Raw genomic sequence first — 18,484 nt, 5'->3', positions numbered from 1 at the left:
CACAAATGGGTGGACACATCAAGCCCAGTGGAAACCTAAAGGCTTTTCGGGTTCAACCCAGAGCACTACCGAATCCCTGGCAGGGTCACGTCGGCTCTCAGCAAGCCAGAAGAAGAGGTGTTTTGACTCATTTATCGATCCATAGTATCATACGGTGGGCGAGGGCACGCTCCAATGGTGCTTACTGAAATCAAAGTATCCGACTCGACCTTTGTCAGCACAGATGGTCTGAGAAGCAGGTTTAGTTCTGAATATACCCTTCGGCGAGTGTAACGCTTGCCAAAGCCCCGATTGCTGCTATGAGTAGCGGCATTCTAAACAGAGGGTTAGACCTCTGATTGAAGGAGGGCAGATTGTTGAAACCGACAAGGTAAATCGACGATCATGGTCGCAGTACGGGGTTCTGGAAGTACTCAACACAGGTAGTTATAGATATTGAGCCCAAAGCAATACTAATTTCTTTGTCACTTTTTACGCTCTTTAATAAAAGAAAGAACAGTGTGGTGGGTGTTCCAAAAGTGCAATAAATAGCATTCGTAATATAAATGACGCCGGTATGGTCTTCTATTGTGAAGTCTTATCCCCTTTGTGCAGTGGGATTTCATCTCCCGAGCTTTCATCACTCTGCCCAATATGTTGACTCGTTGCTTCTGACCTAGCAATTTCCGCATGGCTGTTGTTGGGCTCATACTCGTTCCCAAGTCGTTGAAAGTACCTCTGCCCGGACTTTGCGCCTCCAGTTCCGCCTATTGTGATGAGCTCTGTGGCTACGGCACTTCGGCCACTATGTGCTCCTTTGCTATTAGTGAAGCTGCCGAACTGTTTAGAGATCTTCACCATGAGCGGCCGCAATGTTGGAAGGCAGACAGCGATGGTTCCACAAGCTACCTCGACGACACACCAGGCACAGGCTGTGGCGAGTGTCCCTGTTGAAGGTCAGGAATGTTCTCGTCAAATTGCTACTATGGTAGGCGCTTACACGTAGTATCGACTGGGTCGAACTGCATAATGGTGGTGAATCTGTAGATGCTGGCAAACAAAACACTAGTTGAAGGACCCATCGTTACAATTGCCCGAAAGGAGGAGGAATAGGAACAACCCACAAGCTGCCAAGGAGAAACATGACGCACAGAGATAGCCTCTGAGCCAGGTTGGCGTGCAACTTCCAGATCTGCCTCATTGGCATGCACAAGATGGCAACATCCGTGCCGATATTTGGGATTGCATTACCGATAAAAGAGGCTTTGAGATTGATGCATGATCCATTAGTCCACGGCATCCACGCCTTCTTGATCGGCGTACATTGGAATATGGAGACGGCGACGATGGCGATCCACCAGCCAACGACAATGGTGGCTATCACAGCTGCACACACCCTGAAGCCGCGGGATAAAAAGATGCGCAAGTACATTTGTAACAGAGCGAGCTTCACAAGCATCACTGCTGTGACATAGATGCACTCAAACGCCAAAAGGAGCTTGAAGAAGACAACCTGGTCTGCGGTGGGCACAGCGTCGGCATGTCTACCAAGCCCATGACTGATCACTGCAATCGTCAGGTCACTGTCGACGAAAGAAGACTGCAGCTTACTAGTAAAATTCACCGCACCAGAGATGAAAACAGCCACCTAGAGTTCAAAGTTCAGATCCTCTTCTGTATGCTGGAGGGTCTTGGGTAGGTATGTACCAACGCGGCGACTGTCATCCAGTCATCGGCTCCGTAGCCAGCCCTGATATGACGCGCCCAGAAACGCAAAGCGACAAACACCACCGAAAGGACTAGCACAACCGTTGTCGTAATATTGAGTTCCCTGCTTCTGTCGGCCTGCAAGTCAACGCGGGTCTGGACCTTTGCCGATGCGGCCATGGCTCCAGAATTGAGAAGGTGGTGGTGGCTCTGGTAAACAATGGCTCGGGCAATGCAAAAATGGCAAAGGTAGTCTTGAAAGAGGTGAATGCGGCTAGACTTACTGTAAAAAGGCTGGTAAGGAGAACCGAGACTCCAATGTCGGTTGTCGGGTGTTGGTGGTTGGTGTTGGTTCTTAGTGCCAACTAGGTAGCAGTCAACCCCTTTCCGTCGTATGTTTGGCATGCTGCCCCCATAGTGGCTGCAACGTCAATTATTTGCCGGACCCGTGTTGGTAGTGCCTGAAACTAGCCCATGAACAAGTTTAGCGGTCAATGCAACAGTACTTATGTTGGTGCTATCCCCCTCGGGTTTGCTTTTCATTGAACGACACATCCGAAGCTCATTTAGTCATTTCACTATCAGAACACCATCCATTACGAAATCATGTCTTCTATCAAGCCTACCATTGTCTTTGCCCCAGGCGCCTGGCATACCGCAGACTGCTTCGACGTCGTCCGGGAAGCACTCCACGCCCGCGACTGGACTACTGAGGCCGTTGAATACCCTTCCGTCGGCGCTGAACCACCCACCAAGGGCCTAGCTGACGATGCGAACGCTGTGCGTTCTAGTATTGAGCGTCTCGCAGATGAGGGGAAGAAAGTTGTCCTCGTTGTGCACTCATACGGCGGCCTGGTTGGCGCAAACGCGGTTGAAGGGTTGGGCTATAAACAGCGCCTGCAAGAGGGCAAGACGGGTGGTGTGATACTCTTTGTGTATCTGGCAGCTTTTGTGACGCCGCTTGGAAAAAGCATCAAAGAGATGCTGGGAGGCCAGTTTCTACCATGGATGAGGCCTGAGGTAAGTCCCACATAGAAGCGATGAAGGTTACATTGGCGATGGCATTGGACCGCTGCTGATTGGTGCGCGCACAGGGGGATTACGTTTACGCCGATACGCCCGAAACGATCTTCTATCACGACGTGGAACCAGAGGCTCAGAAGAAGGCCCTTGACGCCCTGAAGCATCAATCCGGCCGTGTTTTCACTGACACTGTTACATATGAGCCCTGGCATGACATTGATTGCTTCTACTTCTTCTGCGACAGTGATCAGGCATTGGCACTGCCAATACAGCAACATATGGCTTCGTTACTGGGCCCTGACGCAGCAAGCTTCCATTCCCAAGGCTCTCACTCGCCATTCCTCTCGCAGCCTCAAGAGGTGGTTGAGGGACTCGAGTATGCGGCCAAGGTTGGGCTGGAGAAGACAGCGATGTCTCAAGCCTGATACGAGGGCAGATTGCAATAAGACAAGGATTGGCTGGAGGAGTCAACATACGCAGCTTTTAAATACTCTTTAGGAACTTTCAATCTTCCATCATGCTGTAGCTATGTTCCTGGTGAATAATGGATAATGCCCAACTAGTGTGACTTGACCATGTAGTACTCCACGTACGCGTCACTAAGAACCCTCCCTTCTCCTCCTGGTCACAGGCACGCAGGAGCAGGGCACCAATGGTGCGGACGGCTTCAACAGGTGTGTCGGAGCGGTTGGGTGTCGATGCAGGCGTAGGCGGTGAAGGCAAAGTCGGAAGAGGGGTTTTGTTCGGCAACCGGGTTGTTAGTTAGTCAATTGACCATCACTCATCCGACAGGAACATTCGAAGACGATCATACCGAGACATCTCTAGTTTCATTAGTTTACGAATAAAGTTTCCAAGGATTCGATAGGGGTCCAATCCCATGCCGATATCCAGGGACGGGTCCGTTAGTCTCAACCGTTCCCCTCATTTCCAGAGCCCAAGTCTGCACGAACACCCCTGGCTCGCTGACGTCACCCTTTGGATTCTGAGACGTACTCTTGACAGCCGCTTTTGGTCACGTGACTTCAACGCATCTTTGCTTGTGTCACATGACAGCCCCTTATTGCGAATGCCAGCGTGCTTCCATGAGCTGGGAAAGAGACGGGCACAGGTTGAGCTTCTGTATCTAGTTTTCAAGGCTTTCAAACAGAGTTTACCAAGCACGCACACAGTTCATCCATTGCTAAGTCAAGTCAGGGTACGAGCTTCCGGTGTTTTGGTTGCGGTTGCGAAAAAAGCCTGACGCCTCACTTAATTCACTTCATAGGATATGATTGAATATTCACCCTGCGTGGTTGAACTTTCTCTTCACGAAGAGGAGGTTGTAATCCAGATGTAGTGGAGTTTTTCACTTTTTAAAAAGCTTACCTATTTAACATTTACTCTTTCTCGGCGGAACAGCCAGAATGGCTTTCAGGAGTACGATATTGTTCTTGGACCATACGCCCTACCCGAGACCTAGACACTCGCTGATAAAATTACGTAATTAACTTCCCTTGTTTTTGTTTACCTCGGCTTAAACGACTCTGAGCTATTTATAGATCTCGCCTAATTTCCCCCCTGTTGCTCAATCTTGGCAAGAGCACGATTAATACCCTTTTCATCCTTCTCATCTTCTTTGTCAAGCTTCATATTCTTCATAAAGAACATAATAGCCAAGTTAGGCACACAGAAGCATGTAGCGACGATGGCGAGGATCATCTGCGATTCGCTATAGCCACGATTAATTGCTGCACGGGCTGGCGTGCCAGGGAGGTAACCCTTGGCGGTCACGATATCCTGGAAGATGAGGGTGGAGTTGCTTCGGTTCTCTTCGGGGAGATAGGACGCGAGTTTCGTAGGGAGAGTGTTGCGCCAGATGGCCCCAGAGATACTGCCACGAGTCAGACATTGCTTAAAGAGAAGACGAGAGACCTGGGATCTTACCTAGTACCAAGGGCACCTCCAAGGCTGGTCGCAGCTTGGAAGAGGCCTGTGACGACGGCGACTTCCTGACGAGAAACCACAGCTTGGACCGAAACTTGACCAGCGGTTTGGAAGAATGCGCGACCAACACCAGAGAGAACCTTGGAAGCAATGAATGATGCCTCGTTCGCACGGCCACCATTGGGCATGTTGACGAGATAGATCATGATTCCTTGACCGAGAATCACCATTGGAGGGCCAGCAAGAACCCAGTACTGGGCATTCTTGGTGTACTTCATACCAACGGCGACAAACAAGCCTGAGATCTGGAAGGCGACTCGCAGGGAGTTGCTGGTGAACCGTGAGCAAGGTTATCAATCAACACAAAGTAGGGGATGTAACTTACTCGATGCGTGTGGCATGGCCAGGGGAGAACTGACCCGCCACTTGGAGATAACTCGGGAAAAAGATGGTGAAGAGCGAATATCCCAAGAAGTCAAACATCTGGATGGCACATCCAGCAATGACAGTCTTATTGGCCATGCGCCAGGGGATGTAAGGCTTCTGAGCATACTTGAGGTCCCAAACCAGAAATGCCGCAAAGCAGATGACGCCGATAACAAGCATGGCGATGAACGAACCTTCCTTCCAGCGTTGAGGATTAAACGAGCCAGTCAAAGACACGGGGATCAAGATCAACGAAAGACCAGCAATGAGAAGGATCAAACCCAAGAAGTCAATCTCGGTCCAGATGAGGTGAAATACCTTCTTCCACATCGGACTATCTGGGGAGCACCCCGCGACAGCAGAGAAAGTCTTGACCTGCAGCCCGTGCTTCTTGGCGCGCTTCTGAAGGACCGCGATGGTGGCGATGAGTGGCACGGCGACAATGGGAGTGACGATGGCCCATGTACCATAGCCCCAGCGCCAAGTCGCATTGAGAAAGCCTTCACCCATGATGGTACCCAGGTAGAGCGCCGGGATGGTGGTGATGGACTCAGGAAGCGTTGACCAGAAGGCACGGTCGACGAGGTTCGTGGCATCGGCGAGGAAGACTTGCTGGACCAGGGTGAAGCCAGTGGCACCAATTGCGTCAAATAGGCCTGCAGTCTTTGACGGGTTAGACAGAGAAATAGAAAGAGAAAGAAATGCCTTACAAAGTAGTTGCCGATGTTCTTGCTGGTCGCATAGAGGATGAAGCTCAGAATTTGGAATAGGATGGAAAAGGTGAACATTTCAGCTCTGCCAAAGACCTAATTTTGCTATTAACCCTTGTCTTTCATAGAAAGTCTGTCGATAACTCACGTCACTCAACTTGGCAATGACGGGATAGGCAACGATGCGAGTAATGTTCATGACAACGCGAGCGGAGCTCATCGCTGAATGCGACCTGAACTCGCTGGTCACATAAGGCTCAAGTACCAGTCCAGAGTAGTCAGAGAAGGTGATGACGAGAGTTGTAAGGAACAGACTGACTTTTGTTAGCTGGCGTCACTTCAGATGAAGAGAAAACGTACCTTGAGAAAGCGATGGCCAAGGATGTACGTGACCATGCCTTCTTCAGAATCATGGCCTTTTGCACACCAGCCTGGATGCTAGACGACTCGCTATGCACAGAGGCAGCATCATCATTCCGCACCTCCTGCGCCTCGAGATTCTTGTCATCAACACGCTCTGGCTCTGACCGAATAGCGTTGTCAGCCATGGTGAAGGAAGCAATGCAAGTAGGGGTAAGAGTGTCGAAGTAAAGCTTCTGCATACTGCATGAACACTCCAAGATGCACGGCAGCAGACCCATTATTTAACCTGCAAAATAGACTCAGTCACAAGCCCCTGCCATGGTTCATCCCACGTTGATGCCCGCCCATGGCGTAAGGCAGCACGGATCGAGACCGAAAGGTAATCGGGTAGTCCAGATCCCCTCGCCCCGGAAATATGGTTAAAGCTACGCTTAACCCGCTGCGTTATTAAAGGTGTGGGCTGATGCATGGGGTGCTCAGAGTCTGGGCGTGGGATCCAGAGAGAAAAAGCTATGGTCATACGACAAGCCAAGGCGTCTAGTCAAACAGCCACAAACACGAAAAATACGGTGGGATCTAATCAGATGTCGAGTTATCTAATCTGATCAGGATCAAATTGCCAAATTCAATCCACCGGCCTCCCTCCTATTGGGCAGCCAAGCCCAGATTGAGCTGATTTCCCCCATCCCAACATCTGGAGCTTCAGAGCCCGATGCGGTACTCCGTATCCGCAATGTAGTAGCCATCAGGTCATGGGCTGAGCTAAATGGTTGCCAAGTCGCTAATGAGTCAATAATGATCTCCAGCGACGGTTTTCTGCAGCAAATGTCCCAATGCTGCAGCAGTTGTCTCCGAGCCTCGGCGTCTGCTGATGCTTCAAAGTTGAAGATTCCCGCGTGTTATTCTTCCTTTAATCCTGACATGACGTTCTCTTGAGATACTCCTCTCGTCGTTTTGTGAAGAGTGCCCCTGGGTGTGAGCTTCGATAGCTGTCGCCACGACTCACGACAATTTGCCGCTGGCCCAACCTGGTGTAGACGTTTCACCTCCGGCACCGGCATCATGGACAGTAACAAGACAGCTCAGGCGACCGACGAGCCGATATCATCAATTGAAGATGCATCTTTGGAGGAAAAGCTGAAAACCCAAATAGAGACTCCAAACATCACCGTCGGGTTCAAGGACCTATTCCGCTACGCAACTCTGAAAGACCTCCTGATTCTGACCTTCTGCACCGTTGCTGCAATCGCTGCCGGCGCAATTCTACCATGTTTCCCAGTAAGACCCCAAGCCCATTCATATCAACTATCCGGCTAACTCTCCAGCTTCTCTTCGGCGATATGGCCGGGCTCTTCCAGTCAATTTCTCTCCAAGAAATGCCCCGGTCCGAATTCGATAGAATCCTAACGCAAAAGTCCCTGACCCTCGTCTACCTCGGCATCGGTGCCTACGTCGCCACATACATCTCGACCGTCGGCTTCATGGGCGTGGGCGAGCGTCTCACGCGCACGATCCGGCAACGGTATTTCCGCGCTCTACTCCGACAGAACATGGCCTTCTTCGACAACGTCGGGCCCGGGATGCTGTCGTCGAGGATCTCGCTCGACTGTCAGAATATCCAAGAGGGTATCTCAGAGAAGGTGGCGTTTGTGATCACGGCGCTCGCTACGCTTGTTAGCGCGTACGTAATTGGGTTCATCAAATATTGGAAGCTCACCCTTGTTGCGTCCTCGATCCTTGTTGGCATCATCGTTACCAGCACAGCGTGCACGCGGTTCATCATCAAGTACCAGGGAAAGTCAATGGCGAACTACTCCATCGCAGGCGGTCTCGCCGAAGAAGTCATCAGCTCCATTCGAACCGTCAAAGCCCTTGGCGTACGAGACATGTTTGCCTTAAAATTCGAGTCGCATCTCATCTCTGTTGAGACCTGGGGGCGAAAGGCTCAGATCTGCGTCGCAGTGCTGATTGCCATCGTCACAACCATGACGTTCATGAGCCATGCCCTGACATTTTGGACCGGATCAATATTTATCGGCAGGGGAGAGGCGAGTATCTCTGATGTCATAACCGTCGCCTTTGCTATTCTTATCGGGTCGCACGTCCTTGGTGGCATCGCTCCTCATATTCCCGCATTTGCTGTAGCCGTTGCGGCAGCTTCCAAGGTGTATTCCGTTATCGACCGAGAATCACCTCTCGACCCAATTTCAGAGGAGGGCGTCAAGTTCGACCAGATCTCAGGATCCATCGACTTTGTCAATGTGAAGCACATCTACCCTGCCAGACCTCAGCAAGTCATCATGGACGGCGTGAATCTGCATATCCCAGCCGGAAAAACCACAGCCATTGTTGGGCCATCAGGTTCTGGCAAGAGTACCGTCATCAGCCTCATCGAGAGGTTCTACTCCCCCATTAGTGGACAAGTTGTCTGCGACGGCAAAGACATTTCTACACTCAATCTGAGATGGTTTCGACAGAAGCTGGCCCTCGTGGCTCAAGAGCCCGTTCTCTTTGCAGCCTCTATCTTTGACAACATCGCAATGGGCGCCCTCGACATTCCAGACCAGGTCGAAGAAAAGGTCCAGTCTCTCGAGTTCCGAGTTCACGAAGCCGCCAAGCAAGCCAACGCTCACAACTTCATCACAAATCTCCCCAAGGGCTACGACACCAAGCTTGGCGAGGGCGGGTCTCAGCTCTCGGGCGGCCAGAAGCAGAGGATCGCAATCGCCCGCGCTTTGATCCGCAACCCGGCAGTGCTTCTCCTCGATGAGGCTACGTCTGCACTAGACTCGGAGTCTGAGCAGACTGTTAAAGAAGCAATCCAGTCGGCTTCTGTTGGGAGAACAACAATCGTCATTTCGCACAGGCTTTCGACTATCACGTATGCCGACAACATCATTGTCTTGTCAGAGGGCAGAGTAGTGGAGCAGGGAACGCATAGTGAACTTCGAAGTCTAAACGGTGTTTATTCGAAGCTCTTTGAGGCGCAGGAACTGGAGGAGCATCCATCCGGTCATGGAGTCAACAGCACAGCTCCTGAGTCTGCGCAAGATCAGTCGCTGCCACTCCAAATGGACAAGGCCAGACACAATACAGAGATCATTCCCTTAGATCAAGAGGACCAAAAAGCTCAAGATGCGAAAACCTCACTCTGGTCCCTGGTGTCCCTCACCGCATCCTTCAACCGCCCTGAAGCCAAACTCCTCGCCATCGGCCTAACATTCTCTATCCTCGCCGGCTGCGGCGGTCCGACCCTGGCCTTTCTCCTCGCCAAAGCCATCAACGAGCTTTCCAAGCCTGACACCATGGTCTCATCCATGAGAGAAGGCGCCAATTTCTGGTGCCTGATGATGTTCGTCGTCGGCCTCATCCACGTCTTCAACCTCACCATCCAAGGCGTGTCCTTTGCAATCTGCTCTGAGCGTCTCATCTATAGAGCTCGAAGCACTCTCTTCCGCTCCATCATAGAACAGGACGCCTCGTTCTTCGATCGAGACGAAAATAAGACCGGCGCTCTGACGTCGCTTCTTGGTGTCGAGGCAAAGAGTCTCTGTGGCGTGAGTGGCTCAACGCTTGGAACCATCTTCATGAGCTGCACCACACTCATCGCATCCATGGCTATTGCGCTAGCCATCGGCTGGAAGGTCGCCCTCGTATGCATCTCCACTATACCAGTCCTGCTGGGCTGTGGCTTCTATCGCGTCTGGATGATCTCTAAGTTCGCCCAGCGATCCCACGAAGCGCACAAGCAGTCCTCCGCATACGCCAGCGAAGCCGTGATGTCGGCGCGCACCATCGCTGCCCTCGCCGCGGAGGAGCAATTCGTCCGCCACTACGAGCAACACCTTAAAGCACAGGAGCGAAAAAGTTTAGTTTCCATTTTCAAATCTTCTGTGCCGTATGCAGCGTCGCAGTCGTTTGCCTTCTTTTGCGTCGCCCTGGCATTCTGGTATGGCGGGCAACGCATAGCGGATGGGGAATACTCCATATTCCAGTTCTTTGCATGCTTTGCCGAGATTATCTTTGGATCTCAAGCTGCTGGTCTGGTCTTTTCCTTCGCGACTGATATTGGAAAGGCAAAGAAGGCTGCAAGGACCTTTCACACGATGCTGCAAAAGACGCCAACCATCGACGGTTCTGAGGGCGATAATAGCACTCATCTCCCCGAGAAGTGTCAAGGAAAGATTGAGTTTGAAAACGTTCACTTCACATACCCAAACCGCCCTGGACATCCGATCCTCAACGGCCTGAGTTTCGCCGTTCAGCCAGGTGAGCACATTGCTCTCGTCGGGTGCAGCGGATGCGGCAAAAGCACGTGCTTCGCCTTGTTGGAGCGTTTATACGATCCCGATTCTGGAATTCTTAAGATCGATGGCCAAGATATCAGAGGACTAAACGTAGCCGAGTACCGGAGAGCATTGGCCTACGTGAGTCAAGAACCTACCATATACTCTGGGACGATTCGGGACAACATCACTCTCGGTTGTAGCCTTGATGAGACCGACGAGGCCATCACCCAGGCATGCAAAGACGCCAACATCTACGACTTCATCGCCTCTCTTCCGTAAGTTTGTTGTCCTGCTTCAATAGGTTCTATGCTAACAATCCTAGTGACGGCCTCGCAACCACAGTCGGTAACCGCGGCGTGATGTTATCCGGTGGCCAGAAACAACGTATTGCAATCGTTCGAGCCCTCATCCGCAACCCCCGAGTCCTCCTCCTAGATGAAGCGACTTCTGCCCTTGACTCCGCATCAGAGAAGTTGGTACAGGATGCTCTGGAGAAGGCCTCACGAGGTCGGACGACCATCTCAGTTGCACATCGTCTCAGTTTCGTCCGCAATGCAGATAGGATTTATGTGATCGAGAAAGGCCAAGTGGTGGAATCAGGCACACAGACCGAGTTGATGAGGATGGGAACGAGGTATTATAGTCTTGTTCGAGCTCAGGCTCTCGAGGTTGGATCTGAAGAGGTCAACTTAAGGCATAGAAGTCTGGAAGGAATACGCATTCATTTAACATAGGTATCCTTTAGTTAATACCCCAAAGAAGTAATGTTCTTGACTTGTTGAGATTAGGGGCAGAACTGCTTTTCTGGACTATCTTCTTTGAGCACTTGACAGCGGCAACAGGTCATTTTTGCCAGTTCCAGCTCAGCCGTCCTCTCTCCAAACTGTTCTCGCGCTGAACAATTTCAACTTCGACTCCAGCCCTGCTACATACAGCCAATAGGCGTGCCTCCAACCCAGGATTGTCGTGCCACTCCACCACCGTTTCCCTCATCATCGTCACCCACTCGAACCTTCGGAGCCATGGCGTCGCTGTTTTTACATTATCCATCCACAGAGAAAATATCTCTAGCTGCTGTTGACCTCGCCAATCATGCTCCTTGCTAAAGTCATCGGTGAGAGCAACGTGCTCGACGGTTGCCGGCAAGGTTTTGTCGATATGGGTCGGCGGAACAGAGGCGGCAAGGCCGGCCAGGAATGCCAACGGGATTTCAAGCCTCTTTAACTTCTCGATGGATGCCATGCCCTGTAAACTTCCTGTTAAACGCACTGAACAGCGTCTGAAGCCTGAATATTTGCATGAGCCTAGGATTTTTAGTTCTATGAGCGTTTTCTGGATGTGTTGGAGGGCAGCCATTATCTCGTTCAGGTTGACCAAGTGGCCAAGAGTGGAACGAGAGTATGGCCAACCGCGCCAGTCCCACCGAAGAGTTTGAAGGTTTTTCGTCGCAGAAAGTATCGTGCCGAGGTGTTTGGCATGGATGAAGGCAATGTTCAGTGTCGTAAGCGTCTCAAGGGCCGGCTTGTGCTCCGGCCACCTCCAATACGGCGTATTATCGATACAGGCCGAGACGCGGCGTACTTCCGGCAGGTAGAAGAAGGGCGTGAGCAAGTCGGCGCCCTTGGGCCTGTCACCTGGAATTGACTCGATTCGACGCAGATAAGAAACATCCCGAAGCTGCCCGAAATGGGGAAGTTTGGGCCTGTTTTGCCGGGGAAAGACTGAAAGGGCAGCTCTGAACATCCTGCTTGACAGCCGGCTGCGATGGGCAAATCTGGGCTCAAGCTCCAGATATCTGAGGTTTGGTAGCATGGCTAGCAAACACGCAATGTATGCATCCATCTTGAAGGCGCTTCTAGAGGAGCGTAATCCCTTGATCCAGTCGTTGCAGTACCGCCGCGGCAATTCCCTAGACTTGACAAAAGCCACCAAGTCATCAACGCCGCCATCATCAAACCGCGGTGTGGCTGGTGGAGCAAGGAAGCAATAGTACCTTGTTTCGGTGCCTTTCAAGATGACGGATTGAACGCATTCGCCCAGGGTCGGCTTTTCGAGTAGAGTGCGGAGGAGGATATCAACGGGAGGTACTCTAGCGGCCCATTCCCACTCAATCCTGGAATACAACCAAGGCTGGGCGACCGTGCAGCAGGATTTATCAACGAGGCATAATGCGTAGATATCTTTTGGGGCAAGCCATTGCAGGATAGACTCGAAGATCTCTTGGGGATGATCCGCGAGCAAGATCATGGTGCAGGCTGTGTAGATGTTGGAGAGGAAAAGGAAGTAACCAGACATGTGCCATGATTGTCTTTTATGCCTTCGAGATTCACTGAATGTAGACTGAGTCATACGGAAAGATGGAGAAGTGTAAGCGCTAATGCGGCTGTGCAGGAGCGAAGGGCGTGGGAAACCATACCGTCAACAGGCAGAACTCTATGTCATCCTGTTGAGGCTTATGAGTGTGGTGAGTCACAAGTGTCTCCCATCTAGGTGTAATACGAGAGGCCTCCCCAACGTGTTATCAATCTATTCAGGATAAAATTAATTACTTGCCTTTGAAGGTCAACGTTAAAGTTATCAATAAATTAAAGAATATTTAGAGAATCATGTACGTATACGTTCCCTAACACATTAATCGTTGCTTCATCGGACCGAAACATCTCGCAACCACCTACAGCATTAGAATTCTCAAAGGTTTGGTATATTCTAGCTGTCAGGAGTGTCCAAACTCTGCCTCTCGTCTTGCTGTCCAGCATATTGCCGAGTCCTCTATTGAAACCGCTCGCTTTGCGATGCGCCCAGATGGGGCATGGGCTTCTTTCTTCATGGGTTAACCATTGCTCGTGAGATGAAAACTGGGTTAAGAACACTTCCTTTCTCCTATTGATTGTTTTGAATTCGCTCCCTGTTTAAATCCAGCTCTACTTGTTCTACGGGTAGCCGATCCCTCCCCCCAGTGACTGCCTCATTTCCATGAACAAATGGCTCACGTGATACTCCCATCAAGCCACCCAGGCTTGCATAAATCCCAGTAAACCAATCAACGCCTGATCGTTAGTCCGGGTCACGTGTGATAATCAGACCTCATTGCAGCCAAGCCAACTGGCCCACATCTCACACCTTCGCCAATCTGAGCACGATCTTCAACATCGCCATGGATGGGCTTGCAGACCAGTCAAGCAGACTGGCCTGCGCGAGTTGTAGGAGCCAGAAGAGGAAATGCACACGTGAACTTCCTTCGTGCCATCTTTGCCGAAAGAACGGCCGGGCATGTGTGTATCCCGGGAGCCAGGCCATAGGAGGTGGACATCAAGTCCACCTGGTAAGCTACTTAACCCAACCTTCTTGATACTGGATAGTTTTTCAGGCTCGCTTGACTGACTTGGATATCTCTATTGGAGCCGACTCCCTCACAAAACACCTTCCCGGCCCTTTTCTTCCTGGATTCATACACCTTCAAGCAACGGGGATCCATAATCTCAAATCCTCCAGCGTCTGTTCTCCCTCAGGAGTTTTTGGAACTGATAGGCAAAAGCCCGGAACAGCTAGCCTATGTTGTCGACTCATTTTTTGCGATGATCCATCCCGTCTTTCCCATCGGTGAGATCGATAACAAATTCCATTCCGAGCGACCGTAAGATCTGACCTCCATATCTTCATAGTCTCTAAGAGGACCTTGTACCAACAGATATCCTCTCAAGGGTATCACTCTCTTGACATCATACTACTCCTTCAATGCATGGAAATCTTGCTACCCAATAGGGATGAAGCTGTCATCGATCATCGAGCGCAATATCGCAAAGCAAAACAATGCCTACATCTCGTAGAAGACCAAGGCATCATTTCAATGCGTGTTCTCCAGGCAACTTTGCTATTATCCTTATATGAAGCAGGCCACGCCATATTCCCGGCTGCATTTCTATCGATTGGTCATTGCGCTCGAATAGGCCACGCCATTGGAATTCACGACCGGCGCGGTGTTTCACAGATGTTTCCATCAACAAGTAATTGCTGGCCCACCTTCCCTCAGCTGAAGTTAGTCATTAATTTTCCCTAGTGTCTTGGACTGCAACCGAGGAGATACGCCGCACGTGGTGGGGTGTAATAATTCTAGACCGGTAAGTCAGTTGATTGCCAGGTGCGGACGAGACTAAACCCCCAGATTTATCAATATTGGCCTTCCAGATAGGCCGTTCGCCTCTATCGACGCATGCCCTGAAGACCTTCTACCCATGGATGAAATATTATGGGATCTTGGTGTGAGTTCACTTGAGCTATCGAGTTCTACACCCTAACGGCTAACCAGGAGCAAACGGTCGTTCCGTCGCTGGCTGTTTCTAGCAGCACCGACTTGCCTGCACCCCCTTTTGCCAGATCATGTCAAGCAGCACATTTGCTTTCCAGAGTCCTATCCCATATTGGCACAAGCCAGAGCACAAGAAGCCCAGAACAGTATTACTCTGAGGCGCTTCAGCTTCATGGAATCCTCTCCTCTTTCAAACTGGCACTAGACCAAGAAGTGAAGAGGGAGGAGCCTCATGCGTTCCTTGTCTATTCACCTGCTCAGGGACTTTGCTTCAGTGCTATTATTGCATTATGTGACAACTACACCTGCGCTGACTTGGATGACCTGTCGGGTGTTGGCACCCCAGAGCAGCTGAAGATGCAAGAGACAGCCCTCAATACCTTGCATGAGATTGGAGCATCAGCTTGGCAATTTGCTTCGCATTTGGTCAATCTCCTTGAGCCACAAGGGAGTCAAATCACCATCAGTCCCTTCGCGGCCCAATGCCTCTATGCCGCTGCCACTCAATACCAGTGGTATATTGAGGAGACTGGAAAAGTTGAGCTGAAGGCGGCAGTCGACTTACTGAAGCATGCATTGGGATTGATTGGACGGTCTTGGAAAGTTGGAGGTAAGTCAAAACCCATTAGTTATTCTATTACTACTACTGACGCCGATCTAGAGAAATATTGCAAGATTCTTGAGGGGGAGAGGGTGTAAAGATGCCCACTTCATTGAAGTTCCAGAAATCCCTTGCTGCCAAGTTCGTTCTTAGTCCAGTCCCACAGTTGCTTAGCCAGTTCAGTGTTCTGAGCGAGCGGACTTGGCGTTCCAATCTTTGCATATGGGACGATGTAAGCCCCAGAGTCTTTGGATCCGAATTGCGGGCTCGCCACTGCAAAGAGAGAAGACCAAGCACCCTTCTCCTGATCATCCAAGATGCCCAGACAGCGCATGACCGGAGTGATGGCGCGCAGGACGGAGCCAGGTGCGGCACCAGTCGCTTGTTTGTTGAGGTTTCTGGTCAAGTCAGAAATATTCGTGGAATTGTGTCATTGACGAAGGGTTTGTCTTACGTGTCGATATGACCAGGGTGAACTGCTGCTGTGCAGATGCCGCCCTGGCCAGCACCGTCTCCTTTCTGGGTAGGACCATAAATAGCATGCAGTTGCTTGGCGTGGAGAATGTTGGCAAGCTTGCTTTGACCATACCGGGTCATGGCTGATTCCTTTTCAAGCGAGGTATTTCCGAAATTGATGCCACCCTTTGGAGGGAATCTCGCGTGTCCATCAGAAGTGACATTGACGATTCGCACCATATCTTTAGGAGAGTTGGCGGCGGTGGACTGGAGGAGAGGCAGAAGATGGAAGGTGAGGAGCCAGTGAGAGAGGTAGTTGGTCTTGATTGAGAGTCGGGGTATTAGCATGAGCGAAGCATAATATTGGAAAGTTTGAACAAACCTGGAATTGGATCTCATATCCATCTTCGGTCAGAGCAAAGGGCACACCCATAATACCAGCGTTGTTGATAACGCCATGAAGCGATGACTCGTCGTCAGAAAGCTTCTTTGCGGCAGAGATCACACTCTTGAAGCTGGATAGGTCGAGAGGAAGGAAGAGAATTTGTGCTGAAGGAAGTTGCGCTTTGATCTCTGTGATGGTGGCTGTAGCCTTGGCTTCACTGCGAGCACCCATGTATACCTTGGCACCACGGGAGGCGAGAGCAACAACTGTTGACTTGCCGCTGGGAAATGTTAGGCCATGTAATGTAGGAGAGGTTCCAACTTTATCAACTCACATTCCCGCGTTACCACCAGTGACGAGGTAGATTCGACCGGTCAGATCGGGCAACGAATCGGGGGAGAAGGTGGTTGAGGGCATGTTGGAACAGACGTAGAGATTCAAGTAGAATAAAAGACTCGCTGTAGTTTTCTGTGATGCTTATTATGATGATAGAATCGAAAAGGGAGGAGAAGGAGATGAGAGGCCATATTTATGCACCAAGTTGGTCAGCCTTGATCAACTCTTCACGCACTATCACCGCCTCCTTCCACGTCCAAGGCGCGGCCCGAAGTGGGGCCGTCCGCATCCCCACCGCGTGAGATCCGCTAGCGTCCGCTAGCGCCGGCATTGAAGATGACATGGACAAGAAAACGGAGAAGGCGCAACTTTTTAGCTATTAAGATGTATGATAGGTCTAGTTTATGCATAAGCGCAGCTTACCGCTGCTTCTATCAATAGGAACTCTAATCATTAGATATGCCAGCCCCTTCTATCTTGATCCATTGAAATCTCAAGCCTTGGTGGTGCGTCGCTCCCACTCATACAAAGCCATCATGAAGGGTCCAACACCGCGGGTGTCATCGGGAACGATAGGGACCTCGGTGTAGTACTACAGACATGTTAGCTGAAGTTTCTTCAATCAGTGAGTGGGGAATATACATACCTTGAAAGAGGCATCGCTGTTCAACGAGCCGACCTCGACGGTACCCTCCCACGTAATGGTGCCGTTGGCATGCTCCGTGACAAAGTCGTTGACCAGATGGTTGTAGGCTCTAGCAGCGGGCTTCGAAAAAGTCCTCTCATCCAAGTATCCGCGTCGAAGGCCAGCAAGCAATCCGTAGGTGAACATGGCAGAGGCAGAGCTCTCAAGGTAGTTACCCTCAACACCGGCGTACTGCTTGTTCATGACCAGCCACCAACCGTGGCTCTCGGGGTCTTGAGCCTTGACAAGGGCCGTCGCAAGCTTCTTGTAGTAGGTGCGAAGGCGCTTGTAGCCGGGGTGAGACTTGGGGAAGACGTCGAGGACCTCGATGAGTGACCAGATGTACCAACCGACAGCTCTGCTCCAGACGATGGGAGAAGCTCCGGTCTCGGGGTCAGCCCAGGCAGCCGTCTTGCTCTCGTCAAAGCCATGAACGGGCAGGCCAGTCTCCTTCTCAATGGTGACCTCCTGAATCTTGTCCCACTGCAAAACAATGTCGTTCCAAGCAGTAGTATTCTTAGCGTCAAAAAGGGAGGTCCAAACAGCGTAGAAAGAATCCGCCATGAAAATCCCGTCGAGCCACATCTGGTCCGGGTAGGTAGGGGACCGGTGCCAGAAGCCTCCAGTGGGGGTACGAGGATGCTGGTTGAGTCTGTCGCGGATAAAGTCGGCTCCGGTTCGGTACTTTTGCTCACCAGTCTTCTGGTACCAGTAAAGAAGGTTCAGCGCAATGCGGTAGTTGTCGAGCGAGTACTTGGTCATGTCATAGTTGACAATAGACCCGTTTGGTGCGATGACGAGATCATCAATCTGGGAGCGGTACCACTCCAGCAGCGTCTCATTCTTGGTCAACTCGATGGCCGCCTCGTAGCCCTCATAGACCACACCTCGACCATACCAGTATGCTCTCTGGGTTTCATGGTTGTTGCGGATCCAAGAATCAGCCATGCGGGCGAGCAGCGTGTCAGCTGCAACCACATTGGCGGCGGCCAGAGTAGCACAGAGGGCCTGGAACTTCATGGTTTCGGATAGGAACGATCGATAGATGAAGATCTAAAGGAGGCGGCTTCGAGATTGGCTGAATGGGCGGCTACAGAGGACTTTATCATCTAGCTCAAACAATTTTACCCTGTGCGCGACTCCACCGTCTGTCCCTGAATTCAGACAATTCTTCCGTGGCCAGACCATGAAGATCCTGCCTATCCAGCCATCAAATTTGGCAGTTGGGATTGTTGGCTTACACTTGCGTGATTTTCAGGGGAGACATAACCAACTGTTGTTTCATGTTGATC

At 51.1% G+C, this 18,484-nt stretch overlaps 7 protein-coding genes across 7 annotated transcripts; 3 read left to right on the top strand and 4 right to left on the bottom strand.

Annotated features, from left to right (window-relative positions):
- Positions 1-823: 823 nt before the first annotated feature.
- On the bottom strand, positions 824-1,866 carry NCS54_00473400 (Hypothetical protein; the record flags this gene model as incomplete). Its single annotated transcript, XM_053150261.1, has 4 exons — positions 824-926; positions 980-1,044; positions 1,100-1,627; positions 1,687-1,866. The coding sequence occupies 4 exons, from the start codon at positions 1,864-1,866 to the stop codon at positions 824-826; spliced, it is 876 nt and encodes a 291-aa protein (XP_053006236.1).
- Positions 1,867-2,292: 426 nt separating this feature from the next.
- NCS54_00473300 (AB hydrolase-1 domain-containing protein) lies at positions 2,293-3,134 on the top strand (the record flags this gene model as incomplete). Its single annotated transcript, XM_053150260.1, has 2 exons — positions 2,293-2,706; positions 2,781-3,134. The coding sequence occupies 2 exons, from the start codon at positions 2,293-2,295 to the stop codon at positions 3,132-3,134; spliced, it is 768 nt and encodes a 255-aa protein (XP_053006235.1).
- A 1,123-nt stretch (positions 3,135-4,257) lies between these two features.
- NCS54_00473200 (Hypothetical protein) lies at positions 4,258-6,319 on the bottom strand (the record flags this gene model as incomplete). The annotated part of the gene is made up of 6 exons (XM_053150259.1): positions 4,258-4,582; positions 4,636-4,965; positions 5,021-5,724; positions 5,772-5,867; positions 5,920-6,085; positions 6,132-6,319. The coding sequence occupies 6 exons, from the start codon at positions 6,317-6,319 to the stop codon at positions 4,258-4,260; spliced, it is 1,809 nt and encodes a 602-aa protein (XP_053006234.1).
- Positions 6,320-7,196: 877 nt separating this feature from the next.
- Positions 7,197-11,157, top strand: NCS54_00473100 (Hypothetical protein; the record flags this gene model as incomplete). The annotated part of the gene is made up of 3 exons (XM_053150258.1): positions 7,197-7,412; positions 7,460-10,698; positions 10,746-11,157. 3 exons carry the CDS (start codon positions 7,197-7,199, stop codon positions 11,155-11,157), a joined length of 3,867 nt encoding a protein of 1,288 aa, XP_053006233.1.
- Positions 11,158-13,998: 2,841 nt separating this feature from the next.
- Positions 13,999-15,428, top strand: NCS54_00473000 (Fungal-trans domain-containing protein; the record flags this gene model as incomplete). The annotated part of the gene is made up of 6 exons (XM_053150257.1): positions 13,999-14,023; positions 14,086-14,427; positions 14,481-14,541; positions 14,586-14,682; positions 14,730-15,339; positions 15,391-15,428. The coding sequence occupies 6 exons, from the start codon at positions 13,999-14,001 to the stop codon at positions 15,426-15,428; spliced, it is 1,173 nt and encodes a 390-aa protein (XP_053006232.1).
- Positions 15,429-15,439: 11 nt separating this feature from the next.
- NCS54_00472900 (Hypothetical protein) lies at positions 15,440-16,588 on the bottom strand (the record flags this gene model as incomplete). Its single annotated transcript, XM_053150256.1, has 4 exons — positions 15,440-15,728; positions 15,785-16,107; positions 16,169-16,451; positions 16,506-16,588. The coding sequence occupies 4 exons, from the start codon at positions 16,586-16,588 to the stop codon at positions 15,440-15,442; spliced, it is 978 nt and encodes a 325-aa protein (XP_053006231.1).
- A 412-nt stretch (positions 16,589-17,000) lies between these two features.
- On the bottom strand, positions 17,001-18,212 carry NCS54_00472800 (Hypothetical protein; the record flags this gene model as incomplete). Its single annotated transcript, XM_053150255.1, has 2 exons — positions 17,001-17,099; positions 17,154-18,212. The coding sequence occupies 2 exons, from the start codon at positions 18,210-18,212 to the stop codon at positions 17,001-17,003; spliced, it is 1,158 nt and encodes a 385-aa protein (XP_053006230.1).
- Positions 18,213-18,484: the final 272 nt, after the last annotated feature.

This window comes from Fusarium falciforme, chromosome 3 (assembly GCF_026873545.1).
Source record: "Fusarium falciforme chromosome 3, complete sequence".
In the NCBI taxonomy this organism is placed as follows: Eukaryota; Fungi; Ascomycota; class Sordariomycetes; order Hypocreales; family Nectriaceae; genus Fusarium; species Fusarium falciforme.
Note: the sequence above shows the minus strand (reverse complement) of the source record. Positions and strands in the feature narration are given on the sequence as shown.